Source organism: Aquarana catesbeiana, linkage group LG12 (assembly GCF_042186555.1).
Source record: "Aquarana catesbeiana isolate 2022-GZ linkage group LG12, ASM4218655v1, whole genome shotgun sequence".
In the NCBI taxonomy this organism is placed as follows: domain Eukaryota; kingdom Metazoa; phylum Chordata; class Amphibia; order Anura; family Ranidae; genus Aquarana; species Aquarana catesbeiana.
In genome coordinates this window covers 188,130,030-188,157,576 of record NC_133335.1, presented here as the reverse complement: position 1 = coordinate 188,157,576, position 27,547 = coordinate 188,130,030, and the positions used below count along the sequence as shown (strand labels likewise).

Sequence of the window (27,547 nt, the reverse complement as noted above, 5' to 3'; positions counted from 1 at the left end):
GTTTACAGACCTGTTTGTATTTCTTGGAAGCTAAGTGTGACAGTTTGCAAATTTCAAAGACTCCTATTTATTTCTGAAGATGAGACTGATTTTTACTCTAAGGAAACACAAAATAAGCAAGTGATCAATGTCAAGTTTTATGCAGTCACAAGTGCAGGACTTTAGAGCAGCCAAAGGAGGAAATTATGACTCCGGATGTAGCCTTCTAATCTGCCCAACCGTGCTTCTTACTCCTGCTGTTTAGTATTGCTTTTTCCTTGTGATAGGGTTGATAAAGGTTCTCCATGTATCCCTGAATATCTTTATTTTGCTAGTGTACATGTCTGTTAAGATCTGCTGTATGTTGCACATAAGTTCACAGGTAACACATAGGCTTTCATTCCTTATATCGCAGGAGATTTAATTTCAGCTCAAAGTATATTGGTTGTGCTCATAAGTTTACATACCCTGGCAGAATTTGATTTCTTGACCATTTTTCTGAGAATATGATTAACACAAACTTTTCTTTCACTCATGGTTAGTGCTTGGCTGAAGCCATTTATTATCAATCTACTGTGTTTACTCTTTCTAAATCATAATGAAAACAAACTACCCATATGACCCTGCTCAAAAGTTTACATACCCTGGTGATTTTGGTCTGATAACATGGAAACAAGTTGACACTAAGGGGTGTGAATGGTTATTAAAGGTAACCATCCTCACTTGTGATCTTTTTGATTGTAATTAGTGTGTGTGTAAAAGGTCAATGAGTTTCTGGACTCCTGACAGACCCTTGCATCTTCCAGGGGTTTCTGGATTCTGAGTCATGGGGAAAGCAAAAGAATTGTCAAAGGATCTGCAGGAAAAGGTAGTTTAACTGTATAAAACAGGAAAGGGATATAAAAAAATATCCAAGGAATTGAGAATGCCAGTCAGCAGTGTTCAAACTCTAAACAAGAAGTGGAAAACGAGGGGTTCTGTTGAAACCAATCCACGGTCAGGTAGGTAAACTAAAATTTCAGCCACAACTGCCAGGAAAATTGTTCGGGATGCAAAGAAAAACCCACAAATAACTTCAGGTGAAATGCAGGACTCTCTGAAAACATGTGGTGTGGCTGTTTCAAGATGTTTCAAGATGCGCAATAAGGAGGCACTTGAAGAAAGATGAGCTGCATGGGCAGCTTTACCATCTGAGAAGATAAAGAGCCTCATCCACAAATACCACAAAAGACTTAAAGCTGTCATTGATGTTAAAGGGGGCAATACACTGTATTAAAGAGGAAGTAAACCCTGATAGGGTTTACGTCCTCTTTATTTCCCTGCAGAGGTAAAGCATAATGGGTTACTATGCATCGCATAGTAGCCCATTATGTGTTACTTACCTGAAAACGAAGCCTGCGGTATCACCACTGTCCCCACTAGCAGCGAGCGTCCATCTTCACCCCTCTTCCTTCTGGGGCCTCGTACTCCGGCTCTGTGACTGGCCGTAGTTGCGTGACATCACTCCAGTGCCTGGGAGCTGACAGTCATGGCATGACCCCCTTTAGAAATGACACGATCCGCCCCTTCTAAAGTGCGCATGGCTTTATTGTAAATATCTCCTAAACTGTGGAGGTTTAGGAGATATTTCCAACACCTACAGGTAAGCCTTAATATAGACTTACCTGTAGGTAAAAGTGGTTGTACAGGGTGTACAACCACTTTAAGAACTGGGTTATGTAAACTTTTTAAATCCGAATCGCAACAGAAACTACCCAAATGACCCGGATCAAAAAGAGTAAACCCAGTTGATAAGTGGCTTCAGCTAACCATGAGTGAAAGATATTTTTGTGTTTTATCATTCATATTCTCTTAAAAAAAAAAAAAAAAGGCCATGAATTCATAAATTCTGCCAGGGTATGCAAACTTATGAGCACAACTGTATACCTAAAGCAGATATCTAGGGAACTAACATCCCCTTTCCTTCTTCTTTTTTTTTTTTTTTTTTTTTCTGACCATGGGGATTTTCCATTCTAATAAACGTTATGAAATGACTGTTTTGGCTTCCATGGTTCTTATTCTGTCTTTCTTATTCCATTTTAGATTCTTAAAAGAGACTGCTTGCTGGACCTTTCTAGTTTCCCGGATAATAAGTAAGCACATCAAATTTTGGTGTTTTTAAAAGGGAGTATAAATTCCATTAGAAGCAATTGGTGCAGGTTCCAAAAGAGGCAGCTGTTATTGCTGTGTGTTAGTAGTTTACTTGACAGGAATGAAAGTAGACATGGGCTGTGTTTCTATATCTCAACCTATCTGTTTCAAAACCACAAATGTACAGTGTGTGTATATGTAGAAAGTAACTTGCTATTTTATTTATTTTACATAGAACATGAGTCTGCTGTGTAGAACAGAAAATATTAAACCATTCATATTGGTCCATGCCTCTTAAAGTGAACTTGTCAGCCAGTTTAAACTTTTCAGGAGTAGTGAGTAATATGTAGAAATTAGGTGTGTGGGTACAGTGCATCCAGAAAGTATTCACTTTTCCACGTTTTATATGTTACAGCCTCATTCCAAAATGGATTAAATTCATTATTTTCCTCAAATTCTACAAACAGTACCCCATAATGACAACGTGAAAGAAGTTTGAAATCTATGCAAATTTTATTAAAAACTTAAAAATCCATTGTACATATTCACAGCCTTTGCCATGATACTCAAAATTGAGCTCAGGTGTATCCCGTTTCCACTGATTATCCTTGAGATTTTGCTACAACTTGATTGTACTCCACCTGTGGTAAATTCAGTTGATTGGACATGATTTGGAAAGGCGCACACCTGTCTATATAAGGTCCCACAGTTAGTGCATGTCGGAGCACAAACCAAGCCATGAAGTCCAAGTGTCTGTAGACCTCTGAGACAGGATTGTATCAATGCACAGATCTGGGGAGGGGTACAGAAAAAATGTCTGCATCATTAAAGGTCCCAAAGAGCACAGTGGCCTCCATCATCCGTAAAAAATTGAAAAATAAAAAAATGCTGATTTTCTATGTGTAGAACTGGTGGTTTCAATGCCACTAATTGGGCTACATTTGCACGGATGACTAGAGCCATCGCAAATGAAAGCGGCACAAACTTGCTGATTCCTGCAGCTGTTTCAGCCATCTGTGAGCAGCTAGCTATGGCCACCAAGCCCTATACATTTCAGTGACAAGTTGTCCGCTGCTATCCGTGGCTGTCTGCAGAGCTAGCGATTGCCTGCAGGGATTGCTGCTGGACACGCCTACTTCTGCTGAGCAGAAGGTTAATGAGCAATTGGTAGAGGATAATTTTGTGTTTTGGTTTTAAAAGGTTAGATTTGGGGTAGATGTTAGGCTTTAAAGCTCCGGGCACAAAACCTATGTTTAACCTATATCCAGAGGACAAAAATCTGAATACATGGACTGTTGTAAATTCAAACTTCCAGGTGTTTTACATGTAGAAATTTTATATTCCTTCTCATGTGTACCTTAATTTTATAGCAAAGCTTTGAACAGAGAATATGAGGAATATGTGCTAACTGTGGGGGACTTTGATGAGCGTGTGTTTTTGGGAGATGATGCAGAAGAAGAGATTGGAACGCCAAGGAAGTTTATTGCAGATCTCCATATTGGCAACTGCACACCAAGGAAACAAGTGGAGTCGAACCTGCAACAGCATTTTGAGAGGGTATTTTTTGTCTTTGATTGTTAAAAAAAAAAAAAAAAGCGTAACGACCGTTTTATTATAGTTACATTTTAACAGTACAAGTACCTATGTTCCTTCAAATCAGTTCCTTTTGTCCCTGGAGAGCTCAAACAACAAAGAAATTGCAGCGCAAGAGCCTCATTAGAATGATAAAGTAATTTCTTCCATAAAAACAGCAGTGTGATGGATGAAGAAACTGCAAAGCTGTCAGTGTGTGAGCCTGACCTATCCCTCTAGTCGGCATTGGGGAGATAAGATCATGACAGCTGTCAGCCTGCCAATCCTTGCATTCTGCACAAGAGCAGACTACCTTGTGGCAACCCCTTATGTCTGTGAGAAGTGGGGAGGCGGTGACGCATTTCAGAGGTTCACTCCTCCTTTGTGCAGAACGCAGAGGATTGGTGGGCTTTCTGACAGCTGTCATTAGAGCCGAAACAACTAATCGATTATGACATTAATCGATTAGTATTTTCATAATCTATTAATCGACCAGTAACATAATGGGGTTAAAAAAACTAAAATTACAAAAAGAGCAAATTGCTACTGTAAATATTACTTTCACTGTTCCACAGTAAAAAAAATTAACCCCTTACAGTAGCGATTTGCTTTTTGTACTATAAAGGGTTAATTTTATTTTTTTTATCCTCTATTTTATTAAACCTCTTAGGCCTGGTTCACACCTATGTGTTTTTTGGTGCTTTTTGCAGAAACACACTACAGTTTATTTAACATGGTTTCCTATGGGACACTTTCACATCTATGCTTTGCTTTTTTTTTTTCCAGCCGCTGCCTATTTGGAAAGTGTCAAGGTCTTTTTTCAACGCATAACGGTGCTTTTTTGGCTCAATATACTTTAATGGAGAAGCTGCAGAAAAGCATGTAGTGTGTTTTTGCAGCAATTTGTGGTGGTTTTTTTTTTTTTTTTTTTTTTTTTTTTTTTTTTGTTGTGCGCAGCAACAAATTGGCCTAAAAAAAATTAAAAAATGCAAAAACGCAAATCGCAGCAAAATCACATTTGCAATAAATCAAAACGCACAGCAAAAAGCACTGCATAAACAGATCAAAAGCGAACTCCATAGGTGTGTACCGAGCCTTATGCTGGTTAATAAGGCTGTGTACCGAGCCTTATGTTAATTTTCAGAATGTTTGAAAATTTCACTTTCAACATTCTGTTTTAAAACTAATGTAATTTCTGAACGAAAACCACATACAGGCAGTCCCCGAGTTACGAACGGGTTAGGGACTGCCCGTTTGTTCTTAAGTCGGAAGCGCATGCTCAGAACGGAGGAGACGCCGTTTTCTGCTGTTTTCCAATGTGCCCGCCGACGCCGCCTCCCGTTCGTAAGTAGGAGTCGTTTGCAAGTCGGAGGTTAGTAACTTGGGGACCTCCTGTACACTGTCTGAAAATTCCTTTGACCAAGAAGTTTTCTGTTTCTAAATTTTCCCGTCACTGTGGTTGAAAACAAATGTTGATTTGACCCCACTAATTAGAAAATCGAACAAACGTTCTTAAAAAAAATATTTAAAAAATTGTAATTTTAAGGAAGACATTGTTTCTGTATGGCCAGCATATAATATTACAGTTCTGTTTGAAAATCTGCTAAACAGTTAATCTGAGTCTGATGATATTTACCAGCTTCAACCTCTAATAGTATATACAGTATATCTCCTCTAATAGTATATACAGTATATCTCCTCTAATAGTATATACAGTATATCTCCTCCTGTTTTTTTTTCTCAGAGTGGATTAGAGATTTGCTCCCTAACCATATAGTTGGTTATTTATATTTACCACTGCATAGAGATATATTTAAGAATACATTGTCTTTTTTTTTTTTTAAACTTTACATATTAACTAAATTATACACCACACTTTTTTTTAAGGTTATTAACTGATTAATCGAAACAATCGGCCAACTAATCGATTATGAAAATAATCGTTAGTTGCAGCCCTAGCTGTCATGATCTTATCTCCCTGATGCCGCCTAGAGGGATAGGACAGGCTCTCACATTGACAATTTTGCGGTTTCTTCATCGCACTGCGAACAACCCTGTGGTGGTTTTCACCTTCCATCTATGCCGATTACCAAGAATTTAACATGTAAGTGTACTATATTTGTTTTTATGGAAAAAAATACTTTGTCATTCTAATGTGGATCTCGCGCTGCCATTTCTTTGTTTGAGCACCCCGGATCTTCCCAGATCTTCACCAGGCAAGCTGCAGATTCTTGTGTATTGGAATGTCCCCACCATGCTGATACCATAGACTGCTGTCGGGCTGGACCTTTTAGTGCGCTTTACTGGTCTGTTTTTTTTTTTTTTCTCCATACTTTGTCCCTGGAGAGGAGTGTTGACTTCTGTACAGATTGGCACAAGCCCCAACCTCACTTTAAAAGTCCAGTGAAAGAAACTCCAGGACCATTAGAGGCTTTGAAGTTGGACAGTAAATGGCAAAGCTTAGTCCCAACAGAACTCTAAAAAAAAAGTGCTGATAATGTGTTTCAGGATCTATTTATCTGCATCATCCTGACTTTTTAAATATAGCATTTCCTGTTTTGACTAGGTTATATACAGTATTGTCTAACACACTGTCTGCCATATTTATGAAGGAGCAGAGGGTAGTCTTGGATTTAGAACATTTGATTTCACTGATAATTCAGTTAATACGTTAGCAATATTTTGTCTGATTGTGCGATTCACTCAACAGAGGCGATCATTTGCTCCTTCCACTCCACTGACTGGTAGAAGATACCTGATAGAGGAAACTGTTGTAATTACACCTGTATCATCAGCAACACAATGTGTGAGCAAACTGCAGAGCATGGTGACCGGACTCAGGAATTCTCCCAGTGAGCAGCTTCTTAATGTCTTTAGGTAGGTTCACTGTACTATTCCATTCAACAGTGGAAATCAAACTCTTGGCTAACTTGTTTTTTTTTTTTTTTTTATCATCATGATGAGTTTAATGGCAGAATTTGGATTTGGAAGTAATAATTAAGCAGTATCCCTGTAAGCACTGTACAATGCTTGATTCCCTTACATGTCAAACAGATAAAACAATGAATATTAACATTGGCGGTAAAAAGTGACCCCCCAACACACAGCGTCTACTCCTCTGTCGAGTCCTTCTTGCTGGTCTCCTGTCCCTCGAACACTGGATATTTGTTCTCCACGTCCGCCCAGGTCAGACAACCGTTTGCTAAATCACGGATGATCCCAGGGAGTTCGGATATCTCGGCTCGGTTCTGCCGCATTGAGTCCCGGTCTCTAAGTGTTGCGGTGTGTGGCGTGCGATTCACTGTATCGAAGTCTATTGTGATACCAAAGGCTACACCGATCTCATCTGTCCGGGCGTAGCGGCGGCCGATGGATCCAGAGGAGTCGTCCACTTTGTGCGACACTCCATTCTTGGTTAAAGCTTCAGATAGTTCCTTCACGAAAGGAAAGAATTCCTGATTCTGGCTCAGCGGGAGTACTGAACACTTGTATGGCGCTACAATGGCTGGAAAGCTGAAGTACGTCCTTTGCTCGTCTCCTTGTCTGACTTGGAATGTGTGCTCAAAAACGGTGTACATGATTCTCCCCAAACCAAATGAAGGCTCAATCACATTTGGCACAATTTCCTCAACATGTATCGTTTTCTGAAACCTCTTCACACTGACCATATCCTTTGTCAGCACAAAAGTCTTCCCTTCTGTCTCTATAGTGAATTCCCCTTTTTCCTGTAGCAGCTTCTCCTTCTCTGTGATGAAGCATTCGTCACAAATCGCAAGATACTCCATCACCAGCTTGGCGTCCTTCTTGTACGCTTTGCCGATAGCTCCCTTATTGGCATCAAACTGGACAACATTAACGGTTTTGGGTTCTTTAAGAGGCTTTTCGGCAGCAAGCACCACCTTTGTAGCTCTGGCATGGCAGGAAAGGTCGTAACATGAGCGGTCCGCACAGCCAACAATCTCTATCCAGCCATAAGAGGTTTTGGTCTCGGCATCCCAGCAGTCGCAGGCATAATGTGCCATTTCATTTTCCATGTGCTGCCGGAACCGCAGCTTCTCCGCTGACACGCCGACTTTAATGAGGTATAAGTAGATTCTTCCTATGAAGTATCCCAGGACTGAGTTATTAATCACACCCTGCTCCACAGCGTCACCCAGCCTCATCTTATGTGCCGACTCCCCACTGAGCTGCGCTTTGGAGGAATACAACAGGATGTTCAAGTCTGCCACGGCCTCAAATTTAGGGTGAACTTTCTCATTGGGGTCCACAAAGTGCTCAATTTCTGCCATAGTGAATTCTCGAACCCTGATGAGTCCTGAACGGGGAGAAATCTCATTCCTAAAAGAGTTCCCAATCTGAGCAGCCGCAAATGGCAGTTTTCCCTGATTAAATTCCAACAGCCGTTTGAAGTTGAGGAAGATTCCTTGTGCAGTTTCTGGCCGCAGATACCCTGTCATGTTGCCCCCGGGTCCGATGGATGTCTGGAACATCAGATTGAAAGACACTGGAGGGGTGAGGTCATTTAAGGTAATGGGGGATTTTACGTTGTACTTGACAAAGAGGTCTGCCAGTTCTTGTTGTCCGTAATTGTCCATCTGTGTCAACACGCTCTCCATTTCTGCTTTCTTTTCTGCGGTGCACTTTTTGTCAGACATGAGTTTCTGGAGATGAGCTTTTAGAAGATGGTCTGCCCGGAAACATTCACCGTTTTTGACATCTTTCACCATAAAATCAGCAAACTTGTCAACGTGCCCAGATGTCTTGAGAACAGGCTCTGGGGTCAGCATGGTGCAATCGATTTCCAGGATCTGCTCCTCCTGTATGAAGTGCTGTCTCCATGTCTGGATGATGTTATTTTTTAGCGCACATCCAACAGGCCCGAAGTCATACAATCCGCTGACCCCTCCATAGATGGCAAAAGCCTGGTCGTAAAAGAATCGCCTTTTGAGGGTGTCCTCCATCTTGGCCCTGTCCACGATATCATCCTGGGGCTGAAGAGACAGCTCCTTGGCTTCCAAAACCCTTTTTCTGGCTTTCAGTTCTGCCACGGCTCTGTCCACATCCACCTGAGGAACTTTCTCTTCTTTTAACTTTCTGACGAGGTCGCCTTGCTCCTTGACGGCCAGTCTGAGCGGGGCGAGCTGCTCCTCCATGCCGGGTTAGTGTGTGGGGTGTTTGGGGTGTAGAGCGGTGAGGAGGAGGCTCGGGGAGGAGAGCCGGCTCTTGTGGCGGAGGGATCGGGGCTGAGTAGTGAGCCGCAGCAGCAGGGCGGGGAGGGATCTGCGGCTAACTTGTTTTTAAAGAGGTTGTGTAGGCAAAGGTAAGATCTCTAAATTGCTTTAACAGCATTATCCAAGGTTTGCTTTTAGTAGATGATGCCAGTTGGTAGGTATTGCAGTCTGTGGGCAAAATTGAGCTGTGCAGAGACCTTCCAGTACAGTTTGTGTTTGTAGTGGGATCAGGTTAAAAACATACTGTTCCATATATTTGCTTTAGTTGTTATTACAGGCATTTATATAGAGGTGTCAGTTTTATGCAGCGCTTTAAATAATGTACATTTACCTCAGTTCCTACCCTTACAGTGGAAGTTTAGTCAAAACCTAACTCTAAACCTACTCTCTGCCAATTCTACGCCTAGCCTATCAATCCTGTAAATTAAAAATCACCATACTTGCCTGATCTTCAGCCGCTCCCAGCCCACGCTGAGCTGTCAGTGGTGGCTTCAGTGTGTGGGAGGGTGCAGGTGGGCTTGTCGACAATGGATCCCCCTTAAGTCAGAACAGGTAAGTATAGCGACTTTATTTTATTTTTCTTCCTTACAGGGCTAGATAGATTAGGCTTAGAATGTATCAGTGTATAGGTTTAGTGGTAGGTTTTGACTAAACTTCCATTTTAAGGAGCTTGAATTCTAAGGTACTGATCATACTCATTGCAGATAGTCATGGGCCTGGATTCAAATGGAAAAATCCCTCAAGGGGTGGGACTATAGTGGCACTGGTAGATTAAAGTTAGAGATAGTAAGAATTGTAAAAATACCAAATTTTATTACAAAATGTACATATACAAAACATCAAATGAAGATGGTGTATGACAACCATACATGAATATTGGAAGATAGACAACGAACGCGTTTCGAGACTCCTGAGGTGTTTTCAATATACAGTACATACTTTCCAAATTTTTGAGTGATCATATCGTGAAACTTAAGATCATACATCAGCGGGCCATGCGTTATTCCCTGACACCCAGCCCCATGTGAACACTCTGAAAAGGCCTGCAGAGATTCCCCCAGGATGCGGTCTGAAGAGATGGGGACTGTGTGGTAGGATATAACCCCAAATGAGAACTTGGATCAGTGGGACCACTGTATAGTGCAGAAAATTACTGCACTGACATAGTCCAGACTGAAGATAGTCCTGTGTCCGTTGTTTGATAAGGCCAGGTGATGAGACCATCTGCTAGTTGGCAACTTCCCTGCACTCCTAGTAGCATTTGAAAATCTGAGATTCACTTCATGCTCATACTATGATGGAACATTTAATCTTGTGTAACAAAGAAGGAAAAGGATTGATCTACTTGACAGTGTTGATGGCATTTGGAGCCAGTATATTTTCGATTCAGAATGTTGACAAAAGAAGTTGGTATTGTCAGTTATTTAGTCTGGTCTTCTTCTTTTTTAGATTTTAAGAAAAATTTGGTACAGACTAGCACAAACTTTTACAGGTTAAGCCTACAACCCACTGGCCCAGCTATAAATAACTGCAGAGCTGCTCTTTTTCTGCAGTTCAAGTAAGCAGAAAGTGTCACTGATGAAGATATTGATGTTGAACTCCAGACAAATAAAACTACATCAGTTGCATATGTATTTTAAATGTAGCGCTAACCCCCCTCCCAAGGGGCTGCTGTAGTTTAACAGGTTCTTTCCCAAAACATTGCAAATACAGCCAGGCACACAGCAACAGTCCAGTCATCCAGCTAATTAAACAGTCTAGGAATTGTCTTTTTTGAAGTAAATATATATACCCACTGTTGAGCTGTTGAGCTTCTATATTGCAGCTGTTCAGCATGGCTGCCTTCAATTTCTTTTTTTTTTTTTTTTTTTTTTTTTTTGGCCATGTCCTGTTTTCCGCCACAGAAGTGGGTTAATGCTGTGGGACTGAGCACTGACACTATCCTCTGCTTTCTTTTCTGCTGCTCCTGCTTTCAAAGAGTCACATGGATCATTTCTTGCTGTCCACCTTTGATGACTTTTGCTCTTCACCAACCATTTGACCCTTACCTGCTACCAGCTGTCTGGATTTTGGGAGCACCTCAGGCATTGCCGCTTACCCTGAGCCTACATGTTTTCTTACCACCATGCAGCCCTATCTGATTTTAGACATTCTCCCAGTTCACACTTCTAATCACTCCAGGGCTGCTTGCAATAGGTCTACTGATGCTGACGTCTGCAGCCTGGAGTTGGCACAGTCCTCCTCAATATTGAGTGTTTCTCTAGCCCTTTTGAGGTTTTTACAACAATAATGCAAAACGTTTATACTCCAAATCACCCAGTTTGCTGACTGACTGCAGAGGGCACAAGTGCACTCCAGTGCCTTCTCCTGCAAGTTCTGTCATTTACCTTTTGAACTTGGCATTTTCTCTGTCAATCAAACACAGTATCTCTATTAGATGCTGAGTAGACCTAGACCAGTGTCTGTCTGATCTGGACGCCTCAGTGTTCATCTGTTATAACAGGAGGGTGCTTGTAGTGACTGCAGTAAATGGCGCTGCGCAAAACCAAAGTAAGTCACCAGAACTCTGAGATTCTCTCACATTTATTTGCAGAATGTTGTGTTTTTTTGTTTTTTGTTATTTTTTAAATAGAGGATCCCTTTCTCAAGGCAGCATGATTCAGAGTTTTCCCCAGTGTTTGGCTGATGAGCTTGTGGAATCGCAGCAGTGCTTGTACTTTCAAATTTAAGAAAAGGTTAAACTAAAAACTAGAGTGTCAGCCTGTTGCTTCTGCCAGTGCAGTTTCCAGTCTTGGGTCCCTTTTTAGCCCCTAAGACCACAACGACCCCTCATTCATTCATTTTTTTTTTTTGGTTGCTTATATGTACTGCAATACAAAGTAACAGAATAGTAGTAGTAGTAGATTAGACACCCCCCCCCCCGCGCTCATTAGCCAAGTAGTCTTCCCCACTGTGGATTTGGCTGTTTTCTGCCTTAATGGCACCTGTTATTAGGACCCGACTGACTTTCTAGAATTCTTCTAGTGAGCCCTGGTCCTCACCCCATCTTGGTGGTTAACTTTGCTGTATCAAACCATGGCTGACTGGTCAAAAATTCCCTAAAAGATCTTACCACTGCTGTGATTCTAGTACCCATGGTACGAATGGATGTAGCTTTTAACATTAGTTGTGATAGTCTGCTGGAGGCTTTGGATAAAGTTCTGAACTGTGGAACCTCTGTCAAACAAACAAATGTTTCCATGGATGAGAGGGGAAATGTCTCTTCAGCTTTACACTTGTCTTTAAGGACTCTACTTGTGGAAAGAGCACCCATCTTCCTCAGTGGAGGGAAATGTAAAGAACGGAATTCTCCCTTCATCTGTTGGCAATCATTTTTCTTTATACCTGCTCCCTCAACATGGAGACTCCCAAGCTTGGTTTTCAGTAAGATCTGTTGCTCAGTTCTAGAGTGCCCCCACTCTAAGTATCTTCAAATATTTTACTCCAACTTGTTCACCATTCCTAAACCCAATGTGAGAATCCATATCTTGGTTTTTAAAGCTCTGAATGTCCTCATTCAGACTCAGAAGTTCAGCATAGAATCCACCCAGTCTGTCATCCTCTTCCTTCACCAGGAATTTTATTTTTCCTCTGGATATTAGGCTTTTGACTACATGTCTCCTTTTTCTGGTGCTTCAGCTATACTTTGTGGGGCTTCTACCCTACCAGTTCTATGCCCTCCCCTTCAGCCTCTCATTTGTATCTCACATGTTAATCAAAGTGCTTCCCCCAGTATAATGGCCCCACTGTGTGCTTATGACATTCCTATTGCAGGATATCTGGATGATCTCTTGTTTGAGGGAAAAGTTGGCATGTGCTGTGTGGACAGCATGGCTTTGGCTGTTCAGATGGATCCTAAACCTTCATCTCAGTCCTAAAAGTTTCTTCCACAGTGGAAACTTCCAACGCTCGCCCTCTCGTTTGCACCCTCTCGCTCTCCTGGCGGTAGCCTTTTTTTCAAGGGAGTCATATTTGCCTAGTTTCACTCCAGACCTGTACACGGTAACATTCTGTTATGGGACAAGTCCCCGGACAGACCAATTCGAGTGGCACAAAGAGTGGTGACTGATATCCTGTGTCCCTTAATGGGACTCAAAGTAAGGCACTTAATTGTGAGTACAATATCCTGTTTTCCCAGAACATAAAAGATGGTCACTACGGGTAATGGCTCAATCTTCTTCTTTTTCAGCTTTTATCAGTATCCTGCTCCTTCCTCTCTCCCTATTCCCCCCCCCCCCCCCCCCCCCCCCCTTCTTCTTCTTTTTTTTTTTGTTTTTTTGCGCAGCAACTGGTTTAATTCTACAGGACACAGCTAAGGATAATGACAAGGTTTTAACGAGATAGCATATTTGCAGTTCTGGAATGGAAAAAAATTGAGAACTGCTCTTGGAGCTTTCAGTGGTCTTCTGTCAAGGACTTTCTCTATGTGGGCATGAACTGTCAGCTAAAGCATGTTCTAAATATGTTTGTCACAGCCCCTTCTTTTGGCTGGGTAATTTTATAAATGCTTTAAAAAGACCCCTTACTGTCTGATCTCACCACAGGGTATGTGCTCGCAACCCCATGGAGAATATTCAGAATATTGTGAAGGACATTGGTCAGAGGTTTTGCCACCATTACACACAACCATCAGGGGATCAGGCTGGTTCTCATATGGGTAAGCATTGTTTGTTTTTTGTTTTTTTGTTTTTTTGTTTTTTTTTTTTTTGTTTACAAAACCCAAGCATTATAATTATTCATATTGTCTTTCATTTTATAAATATACTTTTCAATCCTCAAATACATTTCATGTTAACACAAAGGCAGGTTGACTAGATTGTGCTACGTTTTGTGCCATGTTTTTAGCCATAGTTTTTGCTTTATCTTGAACAATGTCAATCTCCCACTGCACTGTGCACCCTTGCTAAAATAGGATTTTCGTACTAGCTATAAAATTCTTTGCTTTAAATCCATTGAGGGTTTAAGGAAGTCTCAACGTTTTGGACTGCCAACTACAGGGGGATTTAACACTAACCAACCAAAGATTTATAGGTCAGCCCAGAATAACCCCTTCTGTAAGCATGCCTTCATTTTGTACCAAAGCATTGCCAAGAGCATGATCATAAACAGATGGGTGGAGCCTGTGTCCCTCGGACCCCAAGAAAATTATTTTACAGTAAAAAAAAATAATAAATCCTGTTTCTTTCTCGAACATCACGGGACACAGAGCCTCAGTAATTACTGATGGGTTATATAGGTATCACTGGTGATTGGACACTGGCACACCCTATCAGAAAGTTCAACCCCCTATATAATCCCTCCCTCTGCAGGGATACCTCAGTTTTTTTACGTCAGTGTCTTAGGTGATGGACGTGTAAAGATGTCCTGTGCTGAGCTCCAAAGGGATTATCCTATACTGGGGCAGGCCAGGCGAACCGGATCCATTCCAAAGTGTCTTTCTAGGCCGAATTGGATGGTACCCGGGCCTCGTGTCCGAAGAAACAAGGTTTTACCTGTAACACTTTTTTTTTTTAGAGAGCTGGACCCCGCATATTAGAAAATGTTTTTTCTAGCCTAATTTCTAGCCGGGTGCTTTACAGGGCCAGAACTGTGGATCCCCCTATTCGTAGGAGGCCCCAGTCTCTGACGGTTTTTTCTGGTACAATGTTTTTTATTGAAATATAAAAAAAAGGGGGAAAAACCCCCTGATAATGAGTTCCCACGCAGGGGATATGTACAGAAACATAAGAAGGAGGTTTACATAAAAGCACATAATGAACATTTTTTAAAGTACATTAGGGCCGGCGGTCAGTGCGCTATGCCCAAGCCGTAAGGCCCAGGGGCTAAGGCGGACAAAAACGAGCGGAGTTGTCCGCAAGACAGGGTAGGGGGAGACAAACAAGCATGAGAAGGGAGGAAGGAAGAGAGAAGAGAGAAAAAAAAAAAAAAGGGGGGGGGGGGGGAAGAGTGGAGAAAAAGAACACATGTACATCAACAGAGGGGGAAGGAGGAGGAGATATATGAGTAGAACAGAGAGCGGCGGGCGAGAGGCCCAGAAAAAGAGAGGAAGAGAGGGGACAAAAGAGGTCCCTCAGGCTGGAGGCTAGTACAAGTTGGACCTACAGACCTAGACTAGTCGGATTTAGATTGGGGAGTGTGTAGGACCACCACGGGGCCCATACCTTAAGGAATTTAGCATGGGAGTCGTGGAGGATGCTGGACATTTTTTCGTGAATCATGAGGGTCGTCTAGGAATTCTTCACCTCTGCGAATGAGACCGAGGGTTTTTTCCAAGCCCTCGCTATTGTTCGTTTAGCGGCAATGAATAAGTATGTAGCTAGTTTTTGTTGATGAGAAAAGAGGCCCGGGAGCGGGCAATGGAGTAATGCAAATTTGGGGTCTTTGCGAAAGGGAGCATGAAATAGGGTGGAGAGTAGACCAAAGACCCTTGACCAGAAGCCTATAAGACGGGGGCAGGACCACCACGTGTGCAGTTCATCTCCTCGTTGACCGCAACCCCTAAAGCATCTGTCGTTGTATGATGGGTTTGATTTGGCGATACGGGCTGGAACCCAATACCAGCGCAGGAGGACCTTATAGGCCGCCTCCAACGTGGCAGTGTTAAAGGAGCATTTTGCTATGCTGGACCAGGCCTTACTCCAATCTGCGAGATCTATGGGGGATAGGTCGCGTTCCCATTTGAGCGTATAGGAAAGGGAAGTGGAATTGTTGCCGGCAGTTAGTAAGGAGTATATCATGGAAATGGTGCCACGAGCACCTGGGCAATGTTGGCAGGAGTGTTCAAAGGCAGTCATTTGGTATGGAAAGGAGCCCAGGCGTCGAAGGGAGGTTATCCAATGTCGTAGTTGGATATAGCGGAAAAGTTCGGCAGGTGGAGCTTCATGGGTCTCTCGAAATGAGGACCACGTGGGAAAGGTGCGGGTATGAAGGAAGTGGCGAACCAGGGAAAACCCATGGGTGGGCCACCATGAAATGTGGGGTTGTTCTAGGCCAGGTGGAAACATAGGGTTATTCAAGAGGGGAAGCAGTGGCAAAAATGGGGACATAAGCTTGCCCGTATCGAGTCCCATAATTTCAGACTGTGTATCATAAGGGGGGTGGCAGAAGGCGGTCGCATTTTAGGGGGTAGCCACAATAGTGCTGAGATGGGGACAGGCGCGCAATTGGGTACCTCCAGGAGAACCCATAAGGGGATATCAGAAGTGGCGTGGAGCATGGAGAGTTGGGAAATTTGGGCTGCTTGGTAATATTTTGCAACGTTCGGAACTCCTAGCCCACCCTGTAACCTATGAGCATAGAGCGTAGAGCGGGAAACCCTGGGGCGTTTATGTGCCCAGATAAAGGCAAGAAGTCTGTTCTGAAGCAGCCTCAGATAGAAGGCAAGGACCTGGACAGGAAGGGTTCGGAAGAAATAAAGAATCTTCGGAAGGATGGTCATCTTGACCGCATGGATCCGTCCGATCCAGGATAAGGAGGGGAATTGCCAAGATGACATGAGAGTAGTAGTTGTACGTAAGAGTGGGTAGTAGTTGGCGGAGAAAAGGGAAGCGTAAGAGGGGGTCAGCTTGACGCCCAGATAGTCTAGGGAAGAGCTTGCCCAGCGGTAAGGAAAGGAAGATTGGAGGTGTAAGATTAGGGGGTCTGGGAGAGTTACATTCAGGGCGGTAGTTTTGTGTGGGTTAATACGGAGGCCGGAGATGGTTGAAAAGCGTGTGAGAAGGGCCTGGAGATTTGGTAGGGTGGTGATGGGATTGGTGAGGGTCAAGAGGGCATCATCAGCGAACATATTCAATTTATAGTTGTCACCTGCATAAGGGATGCCCGTGATATTAGGGTCTGCCCTAAGGGCAATAGCTAGCGGCTCGAGGGCAAGAACAAAAAGGATTGGGGATAGAGGGCAGCCCTGCCTCGTTCCCCTAGAGATAGGGAAAGAGGGTGAGAGGCAACCAGCATAACGAACTGAGGCAGAGGGGGTGGAATAAAGGGCCGACAGCCATGACAGAATTGAGTCGCCAAAGCCCCAACGTTGTAGTACGTAGCGTAAATAGTCCCATGAGAGGGTATCGAAAGCTTTATATATGTCAAGAGAGAGGAGAAAGCCTGGGATTTTGCGTTGTTGTAGTAGGGGGATTAAGTGGACAACCTTCCGGACATTGTCCCCCGCCTGACGGCCAGGTACGAAGCCCACCTGGTCTCTGTGAACCAAGGAGCGCAAATATTTGTTAATGCGAAAGCACAGGATTTTCCCCAAAAGTTTCACATCTTCATTTAATAGGGAAATTGGGCGAAACGCCTGGGGTTCATGAGCCTCCTCAGTGGTCTTAGGAATCATGGAAATATGAGCTCGCAAAGAGTCCGAGGAGGGCAGCGCACCTTGTTTCATGCTATTAAAGTAGGCCGTCAGGTGGGGGAGCAAGAGGGGAGAGAGTTTGCGATAATATAGTCCGGTGAAGCCATCTGGGCCCGGGGCCTTTGAAACACGAATACCCTTGATGGCCTGAGCTACCTCCAGTTCAGTAATGTCAGCGTTTAGAGTCGCACAGGCTGTTGAGGAGAGAGGCGGTAGATGAAGGTCACGGAAGAAGTCGTCCGCGAGATTGAGAGGGAAGGGGGAAGGTTTGCTATAAAGCGAGGCTAAAAAGTCTGCCAGGGCCGCAGTGACTTTGCTCGGATCCGAAGTGAGGTCTCCGTTGGCAGCACGAAGGCGGATTGGCTTATGGCTGCGAGAGGTAGCGTTGAGTTTTTTAGCCAACATTGCGCCCGGTTTATTTGCGCAGGAATAAAATTTATGTTTAGTCCACCGCAAGGCCTTTTCGGCTTGGTCGGAGGCCAACAAGTCTAATTCGGCAGCTAGGGTATCCCTAGCTTTCCTGTTTGCTAGCGAGGGGTGGGATTTCCATTCCGCATCCGCGGAGGCCAAAAGAACTGTAAGTTCCTGTGTCCGCTTTTCTTTATGGCGTTTGCGGATGGATGCCAGTTGAATGCAGTGGCCTCTCATGGTAGCCTTGTGGGCCTCCCAAAGAGAGATGGGCGAGGACACGGAGCCTACATTTTCTTTAAAGAAGGTTTGGAGTCGTGTCTGGATCTCAAGAAGGGCATCTTGTGTTGTAAGGAGTGAGTCATTCAGTCGCCATTGGAAAGTAGGGCGCGTCAGACCTGAGAAGGTAAATGAGAAAACAATGGGATCATGATCTGACCACACGGAAGGGGGGATCGTAATTTTGTGGATATTAGAGATGTGGCGTAGAGGAACAAAAACGTGGTCGATCCTACAAAAGCTATCATGCGGGCTAGAATAGTAGGTGAAGTCGCGATCGCGGGGATGGAGCTCCCGCCAGGCATCCACCAGGCCATGGGATTGTAAAAGAGATCTCATCTGTTCCTCCACGACCGAATCATGGGAGGGGGAGGAACCAGACGAGTATTTCCTGTCTACCGAGGAATCTAGAGCTACGTTTGTGTCACCCATCAAAATGAGGGTCCCAGAGCTATGTTGGGAAACGACCTTGAGAAGGTGGGAGAAGAATTTATGTTGGAAGCGGTTGGGGGCATAGTACCCAACTAGTGTTACATTCTGGCCATTTAATGTGCCCTGGAGTAGCAGGTATCTACCGGTTGGATCCGCTATCTCTTTGGAGCATGAAAATAGAAGATTGCGTCTAAAGGCTATGAGAACCCCCCTCTGCTTTTCGGGGGCAGAAGCCTGAAAAAATGTAGGGAAGTGAGAGGAAACATATTTTGGGGCAGAAGAGGAGGAAAACCTGGTCTCTTGCAAGCACACTACGTCTACGCAACTAGATTTTAGGTGATGAAATACTTTGGAACGTTTTGCTGGTGAATTAAATCCATGGATATTATGGGAATAAAACTTCAGCGGGGGTTGGGTCATAGTGAGGAGATGAAGGTTAGCTCACGTGATGATGTCCAGCAGTTGCAGTTAAGGTCGGTAGGGATCCTGGTCAACAACTTTTGTGGGTTTCCAGCCTGAGGGAAGAAGAAAAGAGAAAGACAAAGAAACATGTAGGACAAGAGACAAGAGACAAGACAAGGGGAAGAAAAAAAAAAACACAAAAAGAACACGAAAACAGTACAAACGTACTAAGTACGCCACGATGGGCGTGGACCACGTCTTCGGCAAGGCGTGTAAGGCGGGGGGGCTCGACCGCCGGACACATGGCCATTTTAGGTCTGGATGGCTTAAAGTTTAGCAAGAAGAGGGGGGTACCGGGAAAAGAGGGGGGAGTCACCGGCTGAGTAAACCAAAGAAAATTTTTGTCAATCCGAGAATAAGCTACAATAAAGGATTACCAGTCAAACTTTAAACATAAACTTGTTACATTCCATTAAAGAGCACAATTGAAGTAGGCAACTTCTGTGATTCGGGTCATATAATGGGACCAGACCTCAATCATCCAGCCCGGGATGTCGGGTCTAAAGTCTAACGGGGTCTCCCGGAGCCCGCCCCCAGGCCCAAACGTCACCAGGAGGCGGGCTTCCAGAGAGCCCAACCAAACTAGTATTAGAGGCTGGACATTAATTATCCACCTGGGGATGAGTCACAGGGACCATGCACTTAATAAACAAATACTTCAGAACTATCCGGAAACAGTATTAAACATAACTTGTAAATAACATTTGTGAGGTACCTCATGCAGTCAGGCTAATCCCCAGCCATCCGGCCAGGGGGCTCTGTTATAGGGTCCATCTAGAAGTCCCCCGGGGCCGACCCCCAGCCACCATCGCTGGCGGGGAACGGGCCCCCGGAGACCCCCGATGAGGTAGAGGGCAGAAACATTGCCGGTTATAGCTCAGGCAAGAGCATACAGGAGGCAGGGAGGGAGGGACAGGACCTCAAGAGACAGGGGAAGGGAAAGCGAGGGGGAGAGGAAAGGGAGGGGGGGGAGGGGAAGAGGAGGGAGGGAAAGGTGGGGAAGGAAGGAAAGGGAGGGAAGGGGAAAAAAAAAAAAAAAAAAGGGGGGGGAGGGGAGGGGGAAGGAAGGGGGAGGGAAGGAGAGAAGGGAAAGGGGGAGGGAAAAAAGGGAGGGGGGAGGAGGGGAGTGAAGGGTGGGAGGAGGAAAAGGGAAAGAGGGATGGTGGAAGGGAAGCAGGGGGGAAGGAGCAGGATGGGCTCCCAGGTATCTACAAGACCATCTGCTTAAGAGGACAGGGAAGAATCCTGTAATTCAAAAAAAAAAAAAAAAAACAAAGTCATGGGGTTTCAGGTGCGATGGAGCGTTTGATGGTAAGACGGCCCGGAAGTCCAGAGTGGAGGTCTTGAGGAGGTAATCCGGGTGGTGAGTGGCAATAAGAGTCAGGTGCTGCACAACTTAGAGTATGCCAATGCATTCGGAAAGTCCCGGAGCAACACAATTAAATCTGACAGGGTGCAATAGCAAATGGGAAAGCTCAGGGAGTTCCAGTAAGTATATAAAAGGGGGAGAGGGTAGTCATGAACAAGGATGAAGAGAGGGAGGTATCAGGGTCCTCCCTACCAAATTGAGTCGAGGCAGGCAGGTGACGGGGAGGAGGGCACATAACCCAATCCAAGCTTGACCATCATTGGGCGTATGTGAACGGGGTAAATCAAAGGCCAATAACAAGGGGGGGTACGGACCAACCATCACTTACGGAAGATGGTTGGTAAAATACAAAAAGGTCCGGGGGACCAAAGGGGGAGACAAGATTCATGGTTTCAGAGGTCATCCTGGGTCAGAGCGTTGGGAGCCTGCCATGGTCGGAGCGGGGGGGGGAGAGCGTCTTGGCCCCCTGACCTTTTCCCATGTGCGACCCGGGAGGTTAGTAGAGGGCCGAGGGGAAGTTGATCCAGTTGGGCTTCGGGTGCTTTTACCAGATGGTAGTAGTTGGAGAGAGTCCAGGACGGACTGTGCTTCGTCTGGCGAGGTCAGCGTGTGGCTGCGACCATTATACGAGAAGGAGAGCTTGAAGGGGAAGCCCCAGCGGTACCGAATTTGGTGAGACTGGAGAGCTGAGGTATAGGGCTTCATCTGTCTCCTTTTCACGATCGTGGATTGGGAGAGGTCCGCAAAAATTTGGTAGTGGTATCCCTGGAACGTGAGATTGGACTTGTCCCGGGCCGCGCGGAGGAGGGTTTCCTTGGTGCGGTAGTAGGTGAACTTTATAATGATGTCACGGGGTGGTCCCTCTGATTTCTTGGGGCCAAGTGACCGGTGGATGCGGTCGAATTCCAGCCTGTCAATTGGGATGGCTGGGACAAGCTCCTGGAACAGGGCCGTGGCAGTGGAAGTGAGATCCATGACCGTTTCGGGGATGCCCCTCAAGCGCAGGTTACCCCTGCGGGCCCTGTTCTCAAAATCCTCTAGGCGTAGTAGGGCTACATCCAGTTCTTTCCTAATGTCAGAGATGTCCTGCTCGTGGTTTTCCAGGACAGTGGCAGCGGCATCCATCTTGTCTTCCAGATCATTGGTGCGGGAGCCAAGCTCCCTGATCTCTTTAGTGAGGTGAGTAGCCAGCTTGGTGGTGGCTGTAGAGAGCTCTGCCTGCAGCATAATCTTAAAACGGGAGAGGAGATCAGCATCCCGCAATGATGGCTGTTGGAGTGGGTCCCCGCTGACAGCGGGAGACCGTTCAGGGTCCTCAGATGAGAGCTGCGAGAAGGGGTCCGGACTTGAGGCCGGGGCTTCAAACATGGCGTCCGGCGGGGAGGCCCCAGGCAGCGTGCGGTCCGCAGATCTGGAGCTGGATGCTCGCGTGAGCATTGCCGTTCGCTCCACTGGATGCTCGGCAGCAGCGGGACTCAGCGGGTGATATCGGGGGACAGGGATATCCTCTTACTTGCGGTATTTCGAGGCCGATGTGTCCGGGCGGAGAGGAGCGAGGTTAGGATGCGGCCATCTTCGTTCGCTGCTCACGAGCGCCCCCTCTGACGGTTTTTTCAAACGGAGCCCACTGTGAGAGGTGAAGATTGGGTCTGTACAACAGAACCCTGCGGCTGGATAAGGTAAGAGGAGATTCCACCGAATTTTTTAATTCTAGTAGGATTTCTCCTTTAAGATAAATGCATGCTATGCCTTTTGTGACCACCGGGGGCTGCCAAGAGCACATACCTTCTCATGCTGATGTCTGTCTCTGTGTTTCCACGCTGCACACGCTCCTCCGGCCGGCTCCAGGTAGGATGGTATGGGGGGGGATTTTTCCTCTCAGGAATGTTCCCCCAGGCTAGGGGGAGGCCGCAGGTATCGGTGAGGCGGTTGTACACCGCTCTATCACCGCCATCTGCCGCCATTGTGCAGGCCCATCACTACCGGCCTCTCTAGTTCCTCCCCCAGCCTTTCCTCCATATTCTGTCCGGAGGGTCGGCCAGCGTGGCAAGCACTCGTTTTTTTCGAAATACGAGGGGGGGGGGTGTCAGCACAGCGTGCTCAGACACCCACACAGGCCAGCTGCATGCTATTAAAGGCACTTTGTACAGATGCACACAGCCTTCGGAGGGACACAGAGCTGACGGTTGCATGTAAGGTGGGACACAGGCATTCTCCTAGGCAGCATTTACTTGGTAACACCAGACTGGGCATTGGGTAGCAAGGCTTTTAGCCGGACTACATCGCTCAGCAGGCAGTGTTCATTTTGTGATGCCTCCACCTTGTTGCTTTGCACTATGGGTAGAAGAGGTTCAAACACCCCAAGAACCAGAGACTCTAGGGGATCTCGTTCAGGTTCTGAGGACCCCCTTTCTGCAGCATTCCCCCCCAGAGGGGCCAGGGACGGCTAGCCAGAGGGAGCCATTGGGGTCAGGGGCTATACCTGCCTCCGGCACTTCAGCCCCTGTATACATTACACAGGAGGTTTTTTCCTCAGCTATTAATGGTTTAGAGGAAAGATTAATGGCTGTGATTACATCTTCACTCAGTGGGACGGATGATTCCTCCTCCTCTTCGGAGGAATCGGGTGGAGAGGGACCCTCTGCGACTTCCCAGGAAGAGAAAGTCTTAGTGCAGATCCTTACTGGATTGGTCCGCTCCACATTTAGGCTGCCCATACCTGAATCAACTAAAGAATCTTCTTTAGGGTCACTGAAACCTCAAATATCACAGGCTTTTCCTGTTCATAATTTACTTGAAAAGCTCATTTATTCTGAGTGGGATCACCCAGATAAATGTTTTTTTCCGCTGAAAAAGTTTTCAACACTTTATCCGATGGAAGAAAAGTTTATAAAAATGTGGGGAATACTGGCCATTGATGCGGCTATTTCCTCCGTTAATAATAGTCTGACTTGTCCTGTAGACAATGCTCAGGGATCCTGTAGATAGAAAGATAAAATCCCTATTGAAGGATGTTTTCTCCTTGGCAGGTTCAGTGGCTCAACCTGCAGTTGCAGCGATTGGAGTCTGTCAATACTTGAGACCATGTTAAGCAGGTTATCAAAGTATTACCTGAACAGCAGGCCCAGGGGTTGGCTAACCTTCCTGTGGCCTTATGTTATGTTGTTGACGCCATCAGAGATTCTATCGTGCAAACCTCTCGTCTTTCACTGGGGTTGGTGCATATACGGAGAATCCTATGGCTGAAAAATTGGTCAGCCGAAGCACCATGTAAGAAGCTGCTGGCTGGGTTTCCATTTCGTGGTACAAGGTTGTTTGGAGAAGACTTGGATGACTATATCAAGAGAATCTCTTGTGGGAAAAGTACTCTTACCTGTTAAGAAGAAGAGTAAGCGTCCCTATTTCAAACGCACTCTTTCCCCAGCACCAGGGGCTTCAGCCTCCAGGCAGTCTCGACGGCCTCCTCCTTCTGGGTCCAGAAACAAGAGTCAACCCCAAGGACAAAAGTCCTGGGGGAAAAAGCCTACTAGGCAAAACACTAAGACCTCTTCATGAAGGGGCGCCCCCGCTTGCTCGAGTGGGGGGAAGACTGCGACAGTTCTCAGAGCTCTGGCAGGAGGACTTCCAGGACAGATGGGTAATCTCCACAGTAACCTTAGGGTACAAGCTGGAGTTTCAAGAATTTCCCTCTCCTCGGATCCTCAGATTAAGTGTCCCTGGAGACCCAGAGAAGAAGCAGTCGCTCCTTCTGGCGTTAGAGCGACTTTTGTCGCAGGAGGCCATTATGATGGTGCCCACAAAGGATCAAGGATTGGGCTTCTATTCCAACCTTTTTATGGTCCAAAAACCAAATGGGGATGTCAGACCCATTCTGGATTTAAGGTATCTGAACCGATTCCTAAGGATTCAGTCCTTCCGCATGGAATCAATTCGGACAGTAGTCTCCACCCTGCAGGGAGGAGAGTTTCTGGCATCAACAGACATCAGAGATACATATCTGCATGTGCCCATTTTTCCTGCTCATCAGAAGTTTCTGCGCTTCGAAATAGGAGTGCGCCATTTCCAGTTTGTGGCTCTGCCTTTTGGGATAGCCACTGCACCTCGAGTGTTCACAAAGGTCTTGGCCCCTCCTCTGGCCAGATTAAGGGCTCAGGGGATAGCTGTCATAGCATACCTAGACAACCTGCTACTGATAGACCGGTCGGTAGCCTCCTTGAACTGGAACTTGAGAACCTCAGTCAAGTATCTGGAACGCCTAGGTTGGATCCTCAACCTAGAAAAATCTTTCCTAAAACCATTAAGAAGACTGGAGTATTTAGGTCTGATCATAGATACAATCAGGGAGAAAGTATTTCTACCTCAGGCAAAGATCACTGCTTTAAGGGAGCTGATTCTGACAGTCAGGACCAAGAAGGGTCCTTCTGTCCGCCTCTGTATGAGGCTGCTAGGAAAGATGGTATCTTCTTTCGAAGCAGTTCCTTATGCTCAGCTTCATTCAAGACTGCTGCAACACAGTATTCTGTCGGCCTGGAACAAGAAGGTTCAGGCATTGGACTTTCCGATGCACCTGTCTCATGCGGTGCGTCAGAGCCTCAATTAGTGGCTCATACCTGAAAACCTGCAGAAGGGGAAATCCTTTCTGCCGGTTACCTGGACGGTGGTAACAACAGATGCCAGTCTGTCAGGTTGGGGAGCAGTTCTGGAACAGTCTGTAGTTCAGGGAGTATGGTCCAAAACAGAGAGGACCTTACCCATCAACATTCTGGAGATCTGTGCGGTATATCTAGCCCTAAAGGCCTGGACTATCAGGCTACAGGGTTGCCCGGTCAGGATCCAGTCCGACAATGCCACAGCAGTGGCCTATATCGGTCATCAGGGAGGCACTAGGAGCCGAGCTGCTCAAAAAGGGGTGAACCAGATCTTAGTCTGGGCAGAGAAGCATGTGCCATGCATATCGGCAGTTTTCATTCCAGGGATAGAGAACTGGCAGGCGGACTATTTAAGTCGCCAGAAGTTACTTCCAGGGGAATGGTCTCTGCACCCCGACGTCTTTTGGGGTTCCAGATGTAGATCTCTTTGCATCCCGATTCAACAAAAAGATAGACAGATTTGTGTCAAGAACAAAGGATCCTCTTGCATGCGGGACGGATGCGTTGGTGATTCCGTGGCATCGGTTCTCACTGATTTATGCATTCCCGCCTATTCTGCTACTGCCAGGACTCCTTCGCAGGATCAGGCAGGAAAGGAAGTCAGTACTTCTGGTGGCCCCCGCTTGGCCCAGAAGGACGTGGTATGCGGAAATAGTAAGGATGACGGTGGGTTCCCCGTGGACACTACCGGTACGCCCAGACCTGTTATCTCAAGGTCCAATGTTCCATCCTGCCTTACAAACGCTAAATTTGACGGTTTGGCTATTGAGACCCACGTTCTGAAGAGTCGTGGGCTTTCAGGTTCTGTGATATCTACCTTGATCAATGCAAGGAAGCCAGCTTCCAGAATGATTTATCATAGAGTCTGGAAAGCTTATATATCCTGGTGTGAATCCAGGGGTTGGCATCCCAGAAAATATGTGATGGGTAGAATCCTGGATTTTCTACAATTGAGTTTAGAGATGAAGCTGGCCTTGAGTACCATCAAGGGCCAGGTCTCTGCCTTGTCAGTATTATTTCAACGGCCACTTGCTTCGCATTCTTTTGGTCTGAAATCTTATACAGCGGGTGACGCATCCTCTGGTTAGGGTACCCCTGGGACTTGAACTTGGTTCTGTCTGTGTTACAGAAACAGCCTTTTGAACCAATATGTCAGATTCCTTTGGTCTTGTTGACAAGGAAGTTAATTTTTCTGGTTGCCATTTCTTCTGCTAGAAGAGTATCAGAATTAGCAGCCCTTTCCTGTAAGGAGCCTTATTTGATTGTACACAAGGATAGAGTGGTACTGCGCCCTCATCCTAGTTTTTTACCGAAGGTGGTTTCAGATTTTCATTTTAAACCAGGACATTTTTCTACCTTCCTTTTTTCCAGATCCCTGTTCTCCGGAAGAGAGATCACTACATTCGTTGGATGTAGTAAGAGCAGTCAGGGCCTATCTGGAGGCAACTGCTCAGATTCGCAAAACGGATGTTTTCTTTGTGCTGCCAGAGGGTCCCAATAGAGGACAGGCAGCGTCAAAAGCTACCATTTCTAAATGGATTCGACAGTTGATTATTCAGGCTTACGGTTTGAAACACAAGATTCCTCAGTTTCAGATCAGGGCACATTCCACAAGGGCTATTGGTGCTTCTTGGGCAGTGCATCACCGAGCCTCTATGGCTCAAATCTGCAACCTGGTCTTCAGTCCATACATTCACCAGATTCTATCGGGTGGATGTGAGAAGGCAGAAGGATATCGCCTTTGGGCGTAGTGTGCTGCAGGCAGCGGTACAGGGTCTTCAGGTCTGATTGCACCCTACTTGGTCGTGGTTCCCCCCCAGACAGCATTGCTCTGGGACATCCCATCAGTAATTACTGAGGCTCTGTGTCCCGTGATGTTCGAGAAAGAAAATAGGATTTTTTTTATAACAGCTTACCTGTAAAATCCTTTTTTCGATGGACATCACGGGACTCAGAGGTCCCGCCCCTCTTCTAATACACTATATTGCTTGGCTTCAAAACTGAGGTATCCCTGCAGAGGGAGGAATTATATAGGGGGTTGAACTTTCTGGTAGGGTGTACCAGTGTCCAATCACCAGTGATACCTATATAACCCATCGGTAATTACTGAGGCTCTGTGTCCCGTGATGTCCATCGAAAGAAAAGGATTTTACAGGTAAGCTGTTATAAAAAAAATCCTATTTTTGTCAGTTGAGGGACAGACACAGGAAGTCTTTAACCTTCGGGTTGGGATGAGCAATACCTCAAACACTAACAGGCCTACCAAAACTGAAGCTTGGATTATGGTCTACCTAAAGGAAACGAGGGCAGAGAGACACTCGCAGCCTGAACCACGTCCAGACAAACTGCTGGACGGAAGTCTTAGAGTTGAGACCAGCAGTTTCTGAAACATGGTAGAAAGGACAGAAACCTGACCCTTGGTGGTGCATAGTCAAACAATGGTCCAGACCCAGCTGCAGGAAGGAGAGAATTCATCAGACAATTTCCAAGAGCTGAATCCTCACGGAGAGAAAAAATATCAGATTGTAGATACTGTGGGAAGTACGTTTTCTCGCTTTGGGCATTGTAGAAATGCGATTCAGAGTGACTTTTTCTCGTAATCTGTGCTTTAACAACCATGTAATCATAAAGGATGATGGTAAATCGA

The 27,547-nt window shown here is 45.6% G+C and overlaps 2 protein-coding genes across 2 annotated transcripts in view; one reads left to right on the top strand and one right to left on the bottom strand.

Moving 5' to 3' along the window:
* RBL1 (RB transcriptional corepressor like 1) overlaps positions 1-27,547 on the top strand; it is a 99,332-nt gene that overhangs the window by 26,570 nt on the left and 45,215 nt on the right. The window contains exons 7-10 of the mRNA XM_073606322.1: positions 2,062-2,111; positions 3,480-3,666; positions 6,392-6,558; positions 13,496-13,608. Of these exons, the coding sequence (XP_073462423.1) occupies positions 2,062-2,111; positions 3,480-3,666; positions 6,392-6,558; positions 13,496-13,608 (517 nt within the window). The remainder of the gene's footprint in view (positions 1-2,061; positions 2,112-3,479; positions 3,667-6,391; positions 6,559-13,495; positions 13,609-27,547) is intronic.
* On the bottom strand, positions 6,634-8,963 carry LOC141113289 (glycine--tRNA ligase). The gene has a single exon (XM_073606323.1). It carries the CDS (start codon positions 8,832-8,834, stop codon positions 6,792-6,794), a length of 2,043 nt encoding a protein of 680 aa, XP_073462424.1. The 5' UTR covers positions 8,835-8,963; the 3' UTR covers positions 6,634-6,791.